This window comes from Schistocerca gregaria, chromosome 8 (assembly GCF_023897955.1).
Source record: "Schistocerca gregaria isolate iqSchGreg1 chromosome 8, iqSchGreg1.2, whole genome shotgun sequence".
NCBI classification, from domain to species: domain Eukaryota; kingdom Metazoa; phylum Arthropoda; class Insecta; order Orthoptera; family Acrididae; genus Schistocerca; species Schistocerca gregaria.
Genome location: NC_064927.1, coordinates 256,454,208 through 256,471,321, shown reverse-complemented (window position 1 = coordinate 256,471,321; position 17,114 = coordinate 256,454,208). Strand labels below are relative to the sequence as shown.

The 17,114-nt window shown below is 38.8% G+C and overlaps 1 protein-coding gene across 1 annotated transcript in view; it reads left to right on the top strand.

Annotated features, from left to right (window-relative positions):
- LOC126285437 (uncharacterized) overlaps positions 1–17,114 on the top strand; it is a 136,165-nt gene that overhangs the window by 103,252 nt on the left and 15,799 nt on the right. Inside the window, exons 11-12 of the mRNA XM_049984825.1 lie at positions 11,699–11,750; positions 16,683–16,871. Coding sequence (XP_049840782.1) covers positions 11,699–11,750; positions 16,683–16,871 — 241 coding nt within the window. The remainder of the gene's footprint in view (positions 1–11,698; positions 11,751–16,682; positions 16,872–17,114) is intronic.

The window sequence follows — 17,114 nt, the reverse complement described above, 5'->3', positions numbered from 1 at the left end:
GAACCTCTGAGAGACGTAGGAATCGAAGCAGGACTGATGTAAACATGGGCCAACATATTTCATAGGTTGGATAGAGAACAGTGTGGGACTTTGGCAGGATGAAGTTAGGATTGAGAAGTACCAGGTGAAATGGACTTGGTAGTAGATGGTGGTGATCTGAAAGAAAGAGCAAAGGCAGTCTTTGTCATGTGCACAGAATATGTAGTTGTCGTTAATCAATCTGAACTATACAAAGGAAGGTGTATAAAGGTTCTGTGTAGGTAACTGTGGCATTCTTATGGACTTTTTGGATGTTTTGACCATTAAAGAAGAAATAATTAGGCCAGAAAGTTTGTTGTTGTTGTACATCCTTCTGAATCTGCTTAGTGTATTCATCTCTTGGTCTCCCTCTACAATTTTTACCCTCCACGCTGCCCTCCAATGCTAAATTTGTGATCCCATGATGCCTCAGAACATGTCCTACCAACCGGTCCCTTCTTCTTTTTAAATTGTACCACAAACTCCTCTTCCCCCCCAATTCTGTTCAATACCTCCTCATTAGTTATGTGATCTACCCATCTAATCTTCAGCATTCTTCTGTAGCACCACATTTCGAAAGCTTCTATTCTCTTCTTGACCAAACTATTTATTGTCCATGTTTTACTTCCATACATGGCTGCACTCCATACAAATACTTTCAGAAACAACTTCCTGACACTTAAATCTATACTCGATGTTAACAAATTTCTCTTCTTCCGAAACACTTTCGTTACCATTGCCAGTTTACATTTTATATCCTCTCTACTTCGACCATCATCAGTTATTTTGCTCCCCAAATAGCAAAACTCCTTTACTACTTTGGGTAAGTATCTCATTTCCTAATCTAATTCCCTCAGCATTACCTGACTTAATTCGACTAAATTCCATTATCCTCGTTTTGCTTTTGTTGATGTTCATCTTATATCCTCCTTTCAAGACACCGTCCATTCCGTTCAGCTGCTCTTACAAGTCCTTTGCTGTCTCTGACAGAATTACAATGTCATCGGCGAACCTCAATGTTTTTATTTCTTTCCCATGGATTTTAATACCCACTCCGAATTTTTCTTTTGTTTCCTTTACTGCTTGCTCAATATACAGACTGAATAACATCGGGGAGAGGCTACAAGCCTGTCTCACTCCCTTCCCAACCACTGCTTCCCTTTCATGCCCCTAGAGTTGTATAACTGCCATCTGGTTTCTGTACAAATTGTATATAGCCTTTCGATCCCTGTATTTTATCCCTGCCACCTTTAGAATTTGAAAGAGAATATTCCAGTCATCATTGTCATAAGCTTTCTCTAAGTCTACAAATGCTAGAAACGTAGGTTTGCCTTTCCTTAATCTTTCTTCCAGATAAGTCGTAAGGTCAGTATTGGCTCACGTGTTCCAGTATTTCTACGGAATCCAAACTGATCTTCTCCGAGGTCGGCTTCTACCAGTTTTTCCATTTGTATGTAAAGAATTCACGTTAGTATTTTTCAGCTGTGACTTATTAAACTGATAGTTCAGTAATTTTCACATCTGTCAAACCTGCTTTCTTTGGGATTGGAATTATTATATTCTTCTTGAAGTCTGAGGGTATATCGCCTGTCTCATACATATTGCTCTCCCAAGGCCGTCAGTAGTTCTAATGGAATGTTGTCTACTCCCGGGGCCTTGTTTCAACTCAAGTCTTTTAGTGCTCTGTCAAACTCTTCATGCAGTATCTTATCTCCCATTTCATCTACATCCTCTTCCATTTCCATAATATTGTTCTCAAGCACATCGCCCTCGTACAGACCCTCTATATACTCCTTCCACCTTTCCCTTTTTTGCGTAGAACTGGGTGTCCATCTGCGCTCTTGATGTCCATACAAGTGGTTCTCTTATCTCCAAAGGTCTCTTCAATTTTCCTGTAGGCAGTATCTATCTTACCCCATGTGAGATAAGCCTCCACATCGTTACATTTGTCCTCTAGCCATCCCTGCTTAGCCATATTGCACTTCCAGTCACTCTCATTTTTGAGACGTTTTTATTCCATTTTGCCTGCATTTTTATATTTTCTCCTTTCATCAATTAAATTCAACATTTCTTCTGTTACCCAATGATTTCTACTAGCCGTCATCTTTTTACCCACTTGATCTCTGCAGCCTTCACTACTTCATCTCTCAAGGCTACCCATTCTTCTTCTACTGCATTTCTTTCCCCCATTCCTGTCAATTGTTCCCTTATGCTCTCCCTGAAACTCTGTACAACCTCTGGTTCTTTCAGTTTATCAAGGTCCCATCTCCTTATATTCCCACATTTCTGCAGTTTCTTCAGTTTTAATCTACAGTTCATGACCAATAGATTGCGGTCAGAGTCCACATCTGCCCCTGGAAATGTCTTACAATTTAAAACCTGGTTCCTAAATCTCTGTCTTACCATTATATAATCTATCTGATACCTTCTAGTATCTCCAGGTTTCTTCTATGTATACAACCTTCTTTTGTGATTCTTGAACCAAGTGTTAGCTATGATTAAGTTGTGCTCTGTGCAAAATTTTACCAGGCGGCTTCCTCTTTCATTTCTTCCCCCCCCCTCCCCCCCCTCCCCCCCCCCCCTCCCCAATCCATATTCACCTACTAAGTTTCCTTATCTCCATTTTCCTACTACCGAATTCCAGTCACCCATGACTATTAAATTTTCGTATCCTTCACTACCTGAATAATTTCTTTTATCTCATCATACATTTCATCAATTTCTTCATCATCTGCAGAGCCAGTTGGCATGTAAACTTGCGCTACTGTAGTAGGTGTGGGCTTCATGTCTGTCTTGGCCACAATAATGCGTTCACTATGCTGTTTGTAGTAGCTTCCCGCACTCCTATTTTGTTATTCATTATTAAAACTACTCCTGCATTACCCCTATTTGATTTTGTATTTATAACCCTGTATTCACCTGGCCAAAAGTCTTGTTCCACCTGCCACCGAACTTCACTAATTCCCACTGTATCTAACTTTAACCTATCCATTTCCCTTTTTAAATTTTCTAACCTACCTGCCCGATTAAGGGATCTGACATTCCACGCTCCGATCCGTAGAACGCCAGTTTTCGTTCTCCTGATACCGACGTCCTCTTGAGTAGACCCCACCCGGAGATGCGAATGGGGGACTATTTTACCTCTGGAATATTATACCCAAGAGGACGCCATCATCATTTAACCATACAGTAAAGCTGTATGCCCTCGGGAAAAATTATGGCTGTAGTTTCCTCTTGCTTTCAGTCATTTCCAGTACCAGCACAGCAAGGCCGTTTTGGTTAGTGTTACAAGGACAGATCGGTCAATCGTCCAGGCTGTTGCCCCTGCAAGTACTGAAAAGACTGCTGCCCCTCTTCAGGAACCACACATTTGTCTGGCCTCTCAACAGATACCCCTCCGTTGTGGTTGCACCTACGGTACGGCCATCTGTATCGCTGAGGCACGCAAGCCTCTCCACCAACGGCAAGGTCCATGGTGCATTGGGGGGAGGGGGGGGAGTAGGTAGCCAGAAGTAATAGGAAAGAAGTTGTCAGTTTGGTCAAAAGAGAGAAAATTATGTCATAACTGGTTGTTCAGAAGCAGTAGGAATAAAATCATGGGTTTGGTCAAAAGAGAAATAATTATGCCAGGAAGTGGTTGGCCAAAACTAATAGATAAGAAGCCGTGGGATTGGTGTCATCAAGATGCTGGAAAAGGTTCTGTTCCATGTTGGTAAGGTCATGGGTTTGGGAGACATTAGTGTTTGGTGACTTAGCATCTAGAGTGAGACAGAGATAACAAGCATGAATGAGGAGAGGGAGGCAGTGGACCAGTATGCCAGCTCTTCGCCTGGCTGGCTGTTACATCAATAGTCATTGAAACTGTGCGACAGTGGGAGACATATATGAATGTAAGATGGAAATGCAAATTCATATAAAGGCAGGAACAAGTAAGATTTGTCATTACTTGCATACTACAAAAAATTCTGTATTATTTTTCGGAAAGTTGTTAAATTGTCAAGACTTGTGTACAGCCTGACAGAAATTAATAATGTGGATAATACAGTGAGGTGACAAGAAACGAGATAGTGATATGCACATATACAGATAGCAGTAGTATCGTGTGCTGAAGGTCTAAAACGGCAGTGCATTTATACTTGGATGATTCTTCATGTGGAATGGTTTCTGATGTGATTATGGCCCCATAACAGGAATTAATGACCATGAACTGCTAGTTGGATCTAGGTGCATGGGACATTCCATTTCAGAAATTGTTGGGCAATTCAGTATTCTGAAATCCAGTGTCAAGAATGTGCCAAGAATACCAAATTGTAGGCTTTAACTCTCACTGCAGACAATGCAGTGACAGCCGTCCTTCACTTAATAACTGAGAGCAGTGGCGTTTGCATAGAGTTATTGGTGCTAACAGACCAGCAACACCACAGTGAAATAACTGCAGAAATCAATGTGGGATATACGACGAATGTACCTGCTACGAAAGTCCGACAAATTTTGGATTAATGTGCTATGCAGCAGATGACAAACACGAGTGCCTTTGCTAACATCGTAACATCATCTTCATTGCCTCTCCAGGGCTTGTGACAATTTTGGTTAGCCCTAGTCAACTGGAAAACTGTGGCCGTGTCAGATCAGTATCGATTTCAGGGGGTATGAGGTGATGGTAGGTTTAGAGTGTGATTCAGACTCCAAGAAGCCATGGACCCAAGTTGTCAGCAAGGTACCGTGCAAACTGGCTGTGGATTCATAATAGTGTGGGCTGTGTTTACATGGAATGTACTGAATCTTCTGGTCCAACTGAACTGACCATTGACTGGAATTGGTTATGTTCAGCTACTCAGAGACCATTGCAGCCATTCATGGACATCACATTCCCACCCCCCACCCAAAAAAAAAAAAAGGAATATTTATGGATGATGATGCAACACATCACCAGGGCAAAGTTGTTCACAATCGGTTTGAAGAACGTTCTGGACAATTCAGATGATGATTTGGCCACCCAGATTGCCCGATATGAATCCCAGTGACATTTATGGAACATAATTGTTAGGTCAATTCATGCACAAAATTCTGCTCTGCCAACATTTTCACTGCCTATGGAAGTAGCATGGCTCAGTATTTCTGCAGGGGAGTTCCGACCACTTGTTTGAGTCCATACAGTGTCAAGTTGCTGCGCTATGCCAGACAAAAGGAGATCCAACACGATAGTAGGAGGTATACCATGACTTTCTCCCCTCAGTGTAAGATTAAAACGATATGGAATATTGATAGATAGGAGACAGGACTGCCATTGTACAAGATACCATATCAATTAAAGTAAATAACAATGTTGTGATTTATTATTGACAAGTTGTGAGTACTTTTAACAGTAATTTTCCAAATTTAATGGCAAAAATAGGATTAATGATGCAATTTAAAAAATAAGAGAATATATTAAAAAGTTATTCTCAAAACTTAAGCAACTAGAAATAGCACCCAAAAGCTCATATGGTGTTGATGGACTTATAAACAGAATTCTGAAAAGTTTTTCTAACTTTGTATGTAATGTTTTTAGTAACATAAGAATTGCAGCACATCGCAGGGATTTTTTCTGAGCAGATCAGGGTTGCCCCAAGTTCTGCAAATCAGGGAATTTCAAATGTATCAGGGAAATTTGAGAAAAACACTGGAAAAATCTGGCTTTTGTTTCAGTAGATGAAATGGTTTGTTTACTGAAATGTCATTGGCTGGGCACAACTTAGTACATGTGCCATTTCCCTACTCCATGATTCTTACTGCTTCTCCCCTTTCTACCACTCCCCTCAGCTTGCAGTCAGTTCCTGCCCCACTTTTTACTGCTAGCCTTGCAGCTGCTGACTAGAGAAAGGGAGTTGTGAGGAATGGTTTGTTTGGATCTAATTCTCAGAGACGGTTGATGCAGTGGACAGAGATGTTGGTGTGTATGAAATGTGTTGATTGATAGTGTGTGTGTGTGTGTGTGTGTGTGTGTGTGTGTGTGTGTGTGTGTGCTCTTGTTCTGACAAAGGTTATGGCCAAAAATTTAGTTGTCAGAACTTGGTTGTCTTTTCCGTGTGACACTCTTGACTCAGCCATCACCTTTGTGCTGATTTGCTACCTATCTAGAGGATTTGCACAAGTTATCTGTTGCATGGATTGATCACTGCGGTCTCATTTCATCAACGTGGTGTCTGTGACGCGCGAATAGCTGTCCACATGAGTGGACTTCCACTACAAGCCAAAACCGCAGGCCATTTCTATGGGTATCTATAAAGGATCGGGCCTGTCAATCTGAAGCCTATCACTTCCCGCTAATGTGCAGGCCCTGTCAGATCTACTCTCACCTATCTGTCCGCAAGCCAGGTCTCCTTTTGTGTGGCTTAATGTGGTGGACTTTCATGGTTTATCCATAGACCCAGGGCTGCAATGCTCTTTGGCAGTCCAGAGGCCATGGACAATGGATTTCAGGAATTGCGACTGTTTCACCGCAAGTACGTTGTACAATGTGGCGTTTTATAGATATTTTAATTATTCTAGTACATTTAGGCACTTCAAAAGTACTTTATATACACTACTGGCCATTTAAATTGCTACATCACGAAGATGATGTTCTACAGGTGAGAAATTTAACCGACAGGAAGAAGATACTGTGATATGCCAATGATTAGCTTTTCAGAGCATTCACACAAAGTTGGCACTGGTGGTAACACATACAACGTGCTAACATGAGGAAAGTTTCCAACCAGTTTCTCATACACAGGCAGCAGTTGACTGGCATTGCCTGGTGAAACATTGTTTTGATGCCTCGTGTAAAGAGGAGAAATGCGTACCATCACGTTTCTGACTTTGATAAAGGTCGGATTGTAGCCTATCGCGATTGCGGTTAATCGTATCGCGACATTGCTGCTCGTGTTGGTCGAGATCCAATGACTGTTAGCAGAATTTGGAATCGGTGGGTGTAGGAGGGTAATACGGAACACCGTGCTGGATCTCAACGGCCTCGTATCACTAGCAGTTGAGATGACAGGCATCTTATTCGCGTGGCTGTAACGGATCATGCAGCCACGTCTCGATCCCTGAGTCAACAGATGGGGACGTTTGCAATACAGCAACCACCTGCACGAACAGTTTGACGACATTTGCAGAAGCATGGACTATCAGCTCGGAGACCATGGCTGTGGTTACCCTTGACACTGCATCACAGACAGGAGTGCCTGCAATGGTGTACTCAATGACAAACCTGGCTGTATGAACGCCAACATGAATCCAGGTTCTGTTTACAGCATCATGATGGTCGCACCCGTGTTTGACGACATCGTGGTGAACGCACATTGGAAGTGTGTATTCGTCATCGATACTGGTGTATCACCCGGCGTCATGGTATGGGGTGGCATTGATTACATGTCTCGGTCACCTCTTGTTAGCATTGCCAGCACTTTGTGTTACATTTCAAATGTGTTACTACCCGTGGCTCTATCCTTCATTCAATCCCTGCGAAACCCTAAATTTCAGCACGATAATGCACGACCGCATGTTTTAGGTCCTGTACGGGCCTTTCTGGATACAGAAAATGTTCGACCGCTGCCCTGGCCAGCACATTCTCCAGATCTCTCATCAGTTGAAAATTTCTGGTCAATGGTGGCTGAGCAACTGGCTCATCACAATACGCTAGTCACTACTCTTGATGAACTGTGGTATCGTGTTGAAGCTGCATGGGCAGCTGTACCTGTACAAGCCATCCGAGCTCTGTTTGACTCAATACCCAGGTGTACCAAGGCCATTATTACTGGGTATTGATTTCCCAGGATCTATGCACCCAAATTGCACGAAAATGTTCATTCTAGTATAATATATTTGTCCAATGAATATCCGTTTATCATCTGCATTTCTTGTTGGTGTAACAATTTTGATGGCCAGTAGTGTAGAAGTAAGTATGGACAGTAAGGATAAAATAGTGGTAGTTTGTACATTATGTGCTCTTGTATTTCTTGGAAGGAAAACCATACAATACTTTTAAAATAATAGACATAACACAACGGATAATAACTGACATAAAAAACATAGTAGAACCAACATTTTATTGGTAGTCACCTGTAGTGTTGGTTTACGCAACTCTCCGTGACTTAAATACTTCTTTCAAGAGGCCTACCTTTTTGAGGTTATTTCTAAAATTGGTGAAGGTATTTTAAATTTGTCACCAAATGTGTTTCATTTTATTGAAATAAAATATCATCGGTGGTCTTAATGAAACATATATACCATTTGACCTCCTTTCTCCGTCAAAAAATATCCCTCTAAAAACAGTTCATTGCAAAAGATGTTGATGTTAGTACTGTACTTAAGATTTTTCCTCACATGCTCAGAAATGCAGAAGTCCTTACAGGTTTGTTTGTTTGTTTGTTTTTTAAAAAATCACCTTGTGTCTTTACTTACCCTTGAGATCTCAAAATTTGTCAGGCAAAAGTGCTAAAACTTGTCCGGATGTCAGGGAAATATCAGAGAATTTCGCTTGTGGAAACTTGTGGCAACCCTGAATATGCAATTGCTAACCCTCTTTATAAGAAACATGTCCAGAAAGACTTAAATTATTATTATCTGGTTTCCTTACTGACATTTTTCCAAAATATTCAAAAAAGTAGTGTACTCAAGACTCGTCTCACACTTAAATGTAAACAGTTTGCTGAACAGACCACAGTTTGGATTCCAGAAGGGAAGTTTTACGGAATTGGTGGCTTTACATACAGCTGGTTTGAAACATACTTAACAAGCAAAATGCAAAAAATTGTGCTGAATAATTCAAACATTGTTGGAAAGGCATAAAAATGTAGTGACCAGGAGAAGTCATAAAGAGAGTACCATTCAATTTTGGACCCACACCTATTCTGTATCTAAGTGAATGATCTAAATAAAACAGAAAGAAACTTCCACATGGGAAAAATATATTAAAAACAAAGATTCTGACGAAGCAACTGCCAGTTGCGAAAGCTCGTAATTCTGTGTGTGTGTTTGTGTGTTTTGTTCATGTGCCTGTCTGCCGGCGCTTTCCCGCTTGGTAAGTCTTGGAATCTTTGTTTTTAATATAAGTGAATGATCTTCCACTTAACATTTAACAAGCAGAATTGGGACTTTTTGCAGGCGCAGTAGTGTTATAATAAATCTCAGTAGCGAGAAAGCAGTAAAGTAGATTGTGAATTATATTTTCCCAATGAATTATTGAGTGGTTCTCAGAAAATGGGCTCAGCCTAAATTTTGAGAGAACTCATTGTATGAAGTTCTGCACAAAAAATAGACATGCCAACAATTGATTTATGGGGATCGTGCACAGGAGCAGGAGTAACTAAGTAGGGTACAATGCTCCAAATTTTTGAGTGTACATAGTGATGAAAGCTTGAACTGAAAAAAGCTTCTCAAACAATTAAGTTCACCTATTTTTGCTCTTCTGTGATTGCTGATCTTGGAAACAAATGAATTAACCTTTTGACATAATTCGCATTTTTCCACCCAGTAATGTCTTGTAGAATGCTTTCCTGGGGTAACTCGTCACTCAGAAAGAAAGTATTGATTGCACAAAAGCAAGCAGTGAGAATATGTGGTGTTTACCCATAGACGTAATGTAGGTACCTCTCCAAGAAGTGAGGAATTTAAACTGCACTCACAATATTCGTATTTGCTAATGAAATTTGTCATAAATAACCCATCATATTCTGAGAAGGAAAGTTAGGTCCATGTGTACAGCATTAGAGGGAAGACGGATCTTTATTGCGTATTATTAAAGCAATCGGTGGCAAAGAAAGGGTCAACATTAATTGTGTATACATGTCCTGTAAACTGACTCATTCCACATCATTTTGATAAAAGAATCCTTCATATGATCTACGGAATATGTAAAACAAAACAAAAAAAAGCACACATACAAAATGAGGGTCATTAATTAATTAATTTGTCATGTTCTGTGGGTCAAGGAGGAGAACCTACAAGACTGTGGAACAAGTCAAGAAATGCATTAGCGTATGACAAAGACATCATAAATATTTCATCTTTATGCTGTATTAACAATAAACAATCACTTTATTGATTAATGCTGTTTTTGCTTATGGCATCTGTTTGCAAGAAGGTAATTTTCAAAGACAATATTTTTAAATCGATTAATACTCTGTTTTATTGGCAATAAATTATTATTTGTCATACAGCATTATAGCAAACACTGTTGTTTCCCATGTAGTAACCAGGAATTTTGGATCCCAGAATCTACATATTCCAATAATTGGTGAGATGCTTCTAATTTTATTTTGGATTGATGGGGGATTCCCAATTCATGCTTTGTTAGACATGAACTTGTTGATTATCCTACCACCAGAGTTTAGAATTCTATTCTGAACACTGGATAAGTCCACATGAAAATTATTTTTGTGTCTTTTACTGTGATGGTGCATATCACAGTTCAGTTGAAATAGATTTTTATCAGCAGCATCAAAGGCCATTAAGAGTAAATATATTAGGAACCAAGAATAAGAATTCCAAGATATCTGGTAAGATGTGTGATAATCTGCTTTAGGCAATATTCTCACTGCTGGCTTCTGCTGAACACACGTTATTTACTTAACATTCACTGACCAAGAAGATAATTCCAATACAAAAATAAGTTAACCATCTTGTCTTGCAAGTAAAGGTAAGGGTGGAAGCTACAAACAGCATAACATGATAAGCTGGACTTTTTGGTTAATTTTCCATGTGTTTACTCAGTTTTAACTTGCTGAACCCCCCCAAGGACTTTCACATATTGTGCTTCATTCACTGTGTGGCAATATCTTTAGTATTATAAGGTTATTATAGTTTGTTTGAAACTGCATAATATGAGTCTTTGTGAGCTTGAGACTTGAAACTGTTGGCTGTGAACCACTTGTATGTCAGTTCAGCATTCAAAACTGTGTGCATGCCTGCACTGCGGGGTAACAGTGGTGCAGCAGGTGAGTGGTTATTGAAGAGGAGGAGAGGAAGAGGACTGGAGTGAAAGAAGTTGGAATAGTGAGAAAAGGATATGTTACGGAGTTGGTTATTAGTGAAAATTGGATCTCAGTGGTAGAATGAAGTTTAAAGGAGGTAACACACATAAAGTGAGGAGAGGTGAAGTGGGAGACAACATCAGGCTACAAATCTCCCCTCTTAAAAAATAAATAAATAAATGTTTTGTTCATGCAGTGTCCCAGTGAACTTTGTCCCACGTCAAATTAAAAAAGAAACAAACAATCCAAATTGCTGAAGAAGAAATGAAAGCAAAATCAAAAAGAATGAAACAATACTGAGCTAAAAGAAAGACACGGAATATTAAAAAATGATTGATCTAACGTAGGTCCAAAGGTGGGTGAAACAAAGGAAGAAAACAAGAATCATCATTCTCTGTTTACTTAAAATAACTAACAACAAACAGCAGTCTTTTTTACAGCTTCTTGGAAGTTACAACAAAACTGTTAAAAGAATCATCCTTACCAGCAGTTACACTGCTTAACAAAATTTGTCACTAAAAATAATCAGCTGTGGAAGACTTATTTTAAGTAATGTGTTCTTATAAATATTTGATATCCAGCTTAGATGGGAATGCTCTATTACCATAATTCTATGTTTAAAATATTCCAAATTTTTCTGGTTGTGTTGTTTCATGTTATAGAAGAATTCATTTTATTTTCAGGAATTTCATAATTTCATGCAAGCAGTGACAAACTCCAATGGTAGTTTGATGGGTAAGTAATAAATTCTGACATTTATGATTATTTATATTGCACACATCTATTCCTAACCCAATAGCATATGTTGTGAAAGATCAGATAATGTCCAACAGCTGACTGTGGTTTCCCCATATAGTCTTCTCAAATGTGCAGTGGTACAAAACACTTATCATCTGAAGATACACACTTGTGGGGACCTCTGAATGTTTTCTAGTGAGAGTAGTGTATTAAGTGAGACATATTAATATAGTTTTTACTGTAATTGAGTGCTTCTACATAACACTAATCAATGATAAACTTCAAATTGAGCATTTGACCTTAGTTACGCTATTTGCTGTTGCACGCTGAATCACCAGCCTACAACCAGTTATTTGAAATATTATCTTAATAATTTAGTTTTGGAGGTATGTAAATAGTCCATTGAATATGAACTAACTTGAGGATATGGGCTATGACTTTATTAACTTCTATAGCCGCTCCTGATTACATTGATATATACATTACAGGGTTTCAAATGAACAGTGACCTACACAGTAGAGTCTAGATTATCTGATCTTCAGGTTTTTAACATGGCTGTCAATCAGCGACTGTTGTATAATACAAAATTTAGAAAAACACAGCCCTCAGTCGCGAACACAATTAATTTGTAACCTAGGTTTCGTTGTCACAAGGGACACCTTCTTTGGACAAAATTGAAACTAAATGTTACAGCATAACGTACCAAAGTCATACCTGACAGCGTATGACCACAGCTTTCGTATTTTTTGGTACGTTATGCTGTAACATTTAGTTTCAATTTTGTCCGCAGAAGATGTCCCTTGTGACACCGAAACCTAGGTTACAAATTAATTGTGTTTGCGACTGAGGGCTGTGGTGTTTCGAAATTTTGTACCTGATCTTTGGTTATCCAACCCTTTCACAACGCCGGCCATGCGCAGCCGACGACAGGTCAGTGACTAATGTGTTGTTTGTTGATACTCAGTTCATTGTCGCCGTCTGCTAGTCCTCACTCCTCAGTACTAACTCAGATCTGTAGTGGAGTGGACGTGTTGCACTTTGTTTATTGTAAAAATTTGTGGTGATGGCTTCAAAATGGAAAAAGGTGGTCGCTTCAATGGAAGAAAAACATAAAGCTTTAAAAAGAATAGACAATGGTGAAATGTTATTAAAAGTGGCACAAGATTATAACTTTGGGAAAACAACAGTTGGAGACTGGAAAAGGAACCGTAATGAAATTGAGAAGTGGTGTTCTCAGCGAGCAACCTCGGCTGTTTTGGAAGATTGGAAAACATTGAAAAAATGTGATTATGAAAAAGTAAGTGAAGCTTTGTTCCTATGGTTTACTCAACATAGAGATAAAGGTTTACCCATGCCGGGACCTATTTTGCAAGAAACAGCCTTAAAGTTTCGTAACGAACTAAACGAAGGTGAACCTGATTTCACAGCTGGTGTAGACTGGCTCGATAGATGGAAGAAAAGATATGGAATTCGGCAACTTAATGTCAGTGGTGAAAAGCTTTCAGCAAATTTTGAAGCTGTTCAGTTGTTCAGGAATAAACTTCACAAGGTATTGGACAAGGAAAACTTAACAGGCGATCAAATTTTTAACTGTGACGAGACTGGTCTCAATTACAAAATGTTACTGGGAAAAACATTAGCGTCAAAGGTCGAAAAGCTAGCACGCCAGGCTACAAATGTAGCAAAGAAAGAGTGACAATTATTGCATGCAGTAACGCCACAGCAAATTTGAAAATGAGACTGTCTATGATACGTAAGCCAAAAATACCGAGAGTATTTAAAAATGTGTCTAAAATGCTTTACCAGTGAAATATTACAACCAAAAAAATGCTTGGACGAGCTCAGACATTTTTAAAGAATGTTTTTTTAACAAGTTTCTGTCGCAAACTGAAAAGTTTTTGAAAACCAACAACTTGCCCCGCAAATTGGTAATTGCTTCAAGTCAATGCCACTTATCATCCTAATGAAGATGAACTTGAAGATCAAGATATAAAGGCCATGTTTTTGCCTCCAAATGTCACATCCTTATGTGAGCCTATGGGCCAAGGTACCTTAGAGACACTGAAGAGAAACTACCGCAGAAACTTGCTTTTCTCTTTAATTAATGCTATGGACAAGGGAGAAGACATGGTAGAACAGTTGTGCCGTATTAATTTGAAAGACGTAGCTATGACGTGGCCCAATCTTGGGAGAGTGTTGGCGCAAATACAATTGAAAATCCTGGAAAATTTTGCTACAGGGAAATCAAGAAAATTCTCCAGATGATGAAAATCTACAGCAGCAGACCGAACCAGAAAATGCTACCCTGCTATCGTTGTTACGAAAAGTTCCGGGATGTGCTGTCAACATGGTAAACGGAAAAGAAAAAGACGAAGAAGCGGATTTAGTGGAGGAAAGTGCGCCCAAGACTTCTCTCAACGAAGGACACAAGACCTTAGAAACTGCTTTAAAATATGTAAAGCAACTGCAGGAAACATCGTCTACCGAGGTTTTATTTCTTAAGAGACTACGTGATTTAGTGGCAAAAAAACAGCAAACAGCAGGCAAACAAAAGACAATTACAAACTTCTTCACACAGTAAATATCTATTCAGTCTAATTTGATTTGTATTGTATAAAATGTTTAACTCATTTGGCCTACTGTAGTTTAATTTTTGTGTTATTTTCTGCGTTATCCGACCTTCTCGCTTATCTGACCTTGCCGCGGCCAGTTTAGGTCAGATAATTAAGCTTCTACGGTATATACCAAATTTTAAAGGTCATGCATGCTGCCACGCCTACAAGCAAAAGAAAGTGATCAAATATACCATCATAAGCATTCTCTTCCTGAGCCTGTTATGAATGATATAAAACCAATGTTTAGAGACCTGAGTGACCCTGTTTTGCTTAGTAAATGTCTTCATGGGGACATTCAGAATACAAATAAAATTTCAACCATTGCATATGGGAAAGATTACCCAAGAATGTTTTTGTAGGAATACATTAAAAGTTGGCGTACTACATGCAGTGAGACGTTTCAATGATGGAGTGATAGGAAGGTTAGAAGTCCTGAGAAATTTAGGCATAAAATGTGGCTCTAATATGGAAGATAAATTGTTTGCGTGTGACAGCCAATGGGTGCATGAAGCTGAAAGATTCGCTGTCCAAGTTATCAAAGAAGGAAGAAGTGCTAATAGGAAAGCCAAGAGGAAGGTTGAAGATGAAGAAATGCTGCAGGATGAAGACTGTGCTTCGAGAGTGTTCTGAGGCACAGTGTAATTGGACTCATATGTTTATTCACAATTTCCTGCAAGTTGTATTTTTCAGAATTCAGGTACAAATATTTCCTAAAGTTTATAAAGCATTGCTCCAATTTTTTTCTGTAACTTGCAATAGTCCATACTTATGTAGTAGACCTAAGCTTTATTGCAGACTCAACTAAATTATCGGGGGAAAAAACATTTTATTAGGGAAAAAATATATAAAAATTAAAAGGTAAGATGTGATATTTTCTTATCCTTATAATATAGATAATAGGTAGAATTAAATAGGTGTAATTAAATAGGTCTAGTACCTCAGCTATCATGTCATGCATATCTGGTAAAAATTTGGTCTCATTCAAATATATAACATTGGATGAATTGGTACCTCAATTTGAAGAAGCGTTTTGGGGGAAAAAATCCATCATTTTCTTTGTAATTTTTTTTATAACCCTAAGCAGGTTCAAAAATATTCAAAATACAGTATGTTTAGAAAGTGTGCTGCATTACCTGATACCAGCAAAATATCTGTAAAACGTATACATTGTAAACAGTGCCTAAAAGAAATAGGTGTTGATTTTTATATAATATTGAGGTGGAAAAGTACCCTGCATCCTTAAGGTGTTTTGCTGAATTTTCTGTGTTAACAAATAAAATATGTCTTGAAAAACTGCTAAAATCGGTTTATGAGACTGTTACATGACAGTTCAGAAGAGAAAACAGATCTTTGGTATTGTGTACAGAATGTTGGTAGTGCTGATAACTTTGATTTATTGTTAGTAAACAATGAAGTATGAAACAGATTGTCAAGGATCGGCACACAGTGAACCTACCACAGAACAGTTCCTAGTTTTCTCATCCAGCCCATATTAGGAGGTCATGAGGAGAGTAACTTATTTTTTGTTACTAAGACAATTTTAGTAAATGTTGTAATAAAAATACCTTTTTATTTTCAATTTCTTTTCATGAGAAAATACAGATATTCTTAATAAATTAAAAGATTGTGTAAAACTCCAGATATGAAATACAATATCTTATTTTTAGGAACTAAACATTATTTTATCAGAAAGGCATCTCAGATGTCTGTATCAAATTTTAAATGATTTTCATCAAGTCAGTAATTAAAAATATCTTATTTATTTTTATTAAAAATTATGAATCAGTAATTGTGTTAATTCATATTTCATTTGTTAGAAATATTCATGTAAAAAATATTGCTATTTCAGAGATTAAAGCCAATGACTATTATGATCAAGACTTTTTATGCTACGAACTTAGCTACTGTAAAATGTATTCATAAGTGTACATTTTGTACTCAACATTGCGCGTGCGCACGCGCACACACACACACACACACACACACACACACACACACACACACACACACACACACACACACACACACACACACACGTTTCAAGTTCCAAGAGCTTTAGAATTGCGCTGTACTTCCATAGGAACTTGATGCCTGTGCACTAAACTTCAAATCTGATAAATGCGAAGAAAATCTTAAGAAAGCCAGTCTGTAAGGTTCACTGGCTGGTTGATCAAAGTGTCACCATTAGCAGAGGTTTAACACCATCTGTGTTATCGCGCGGGCGTGCGTGCGTGCGTGCGTGCGTGCGTGCGTGCGTGCGTCCTATTTTTAAATCTGTTTTCTTTGTGTTACTCGAACTTATTTTCTGTTTTAGGTGCATCTTCAGTATTTGACAGCAGTTCTTCGCCCTCACCGCCAGGTAGCAATATGACCGGTATTCACATGTTAGAGCATACAAGCTTGGATTTTATGCATATGTCATCCCATGCCGACACATCACTTGCACATTGGGATGACCAGAAGGACCTGAAACGAATTCTTAGTGTTGCCCTTTCACCTGCAGGTAAGTCGTCCCAAGATTTGGCTGACTGCTCTGGAGGTAGTGCAGACGGATGGAAAGCACGCTAGTGAGTTGTGTTTCTCTACTCCTGCTGTCATCTAGATGCAACCTGTCCAATGCAACCTGATCTGCTTCCTGCTGTACCCATCCTTCAGAATGTTGTCTTTAGGTATTTCATTTCAGTTGGAACAATGTCTTTATCACAGAGGGACATACTCTGTGAATGAGTGTTTGTAAAATGCTTTC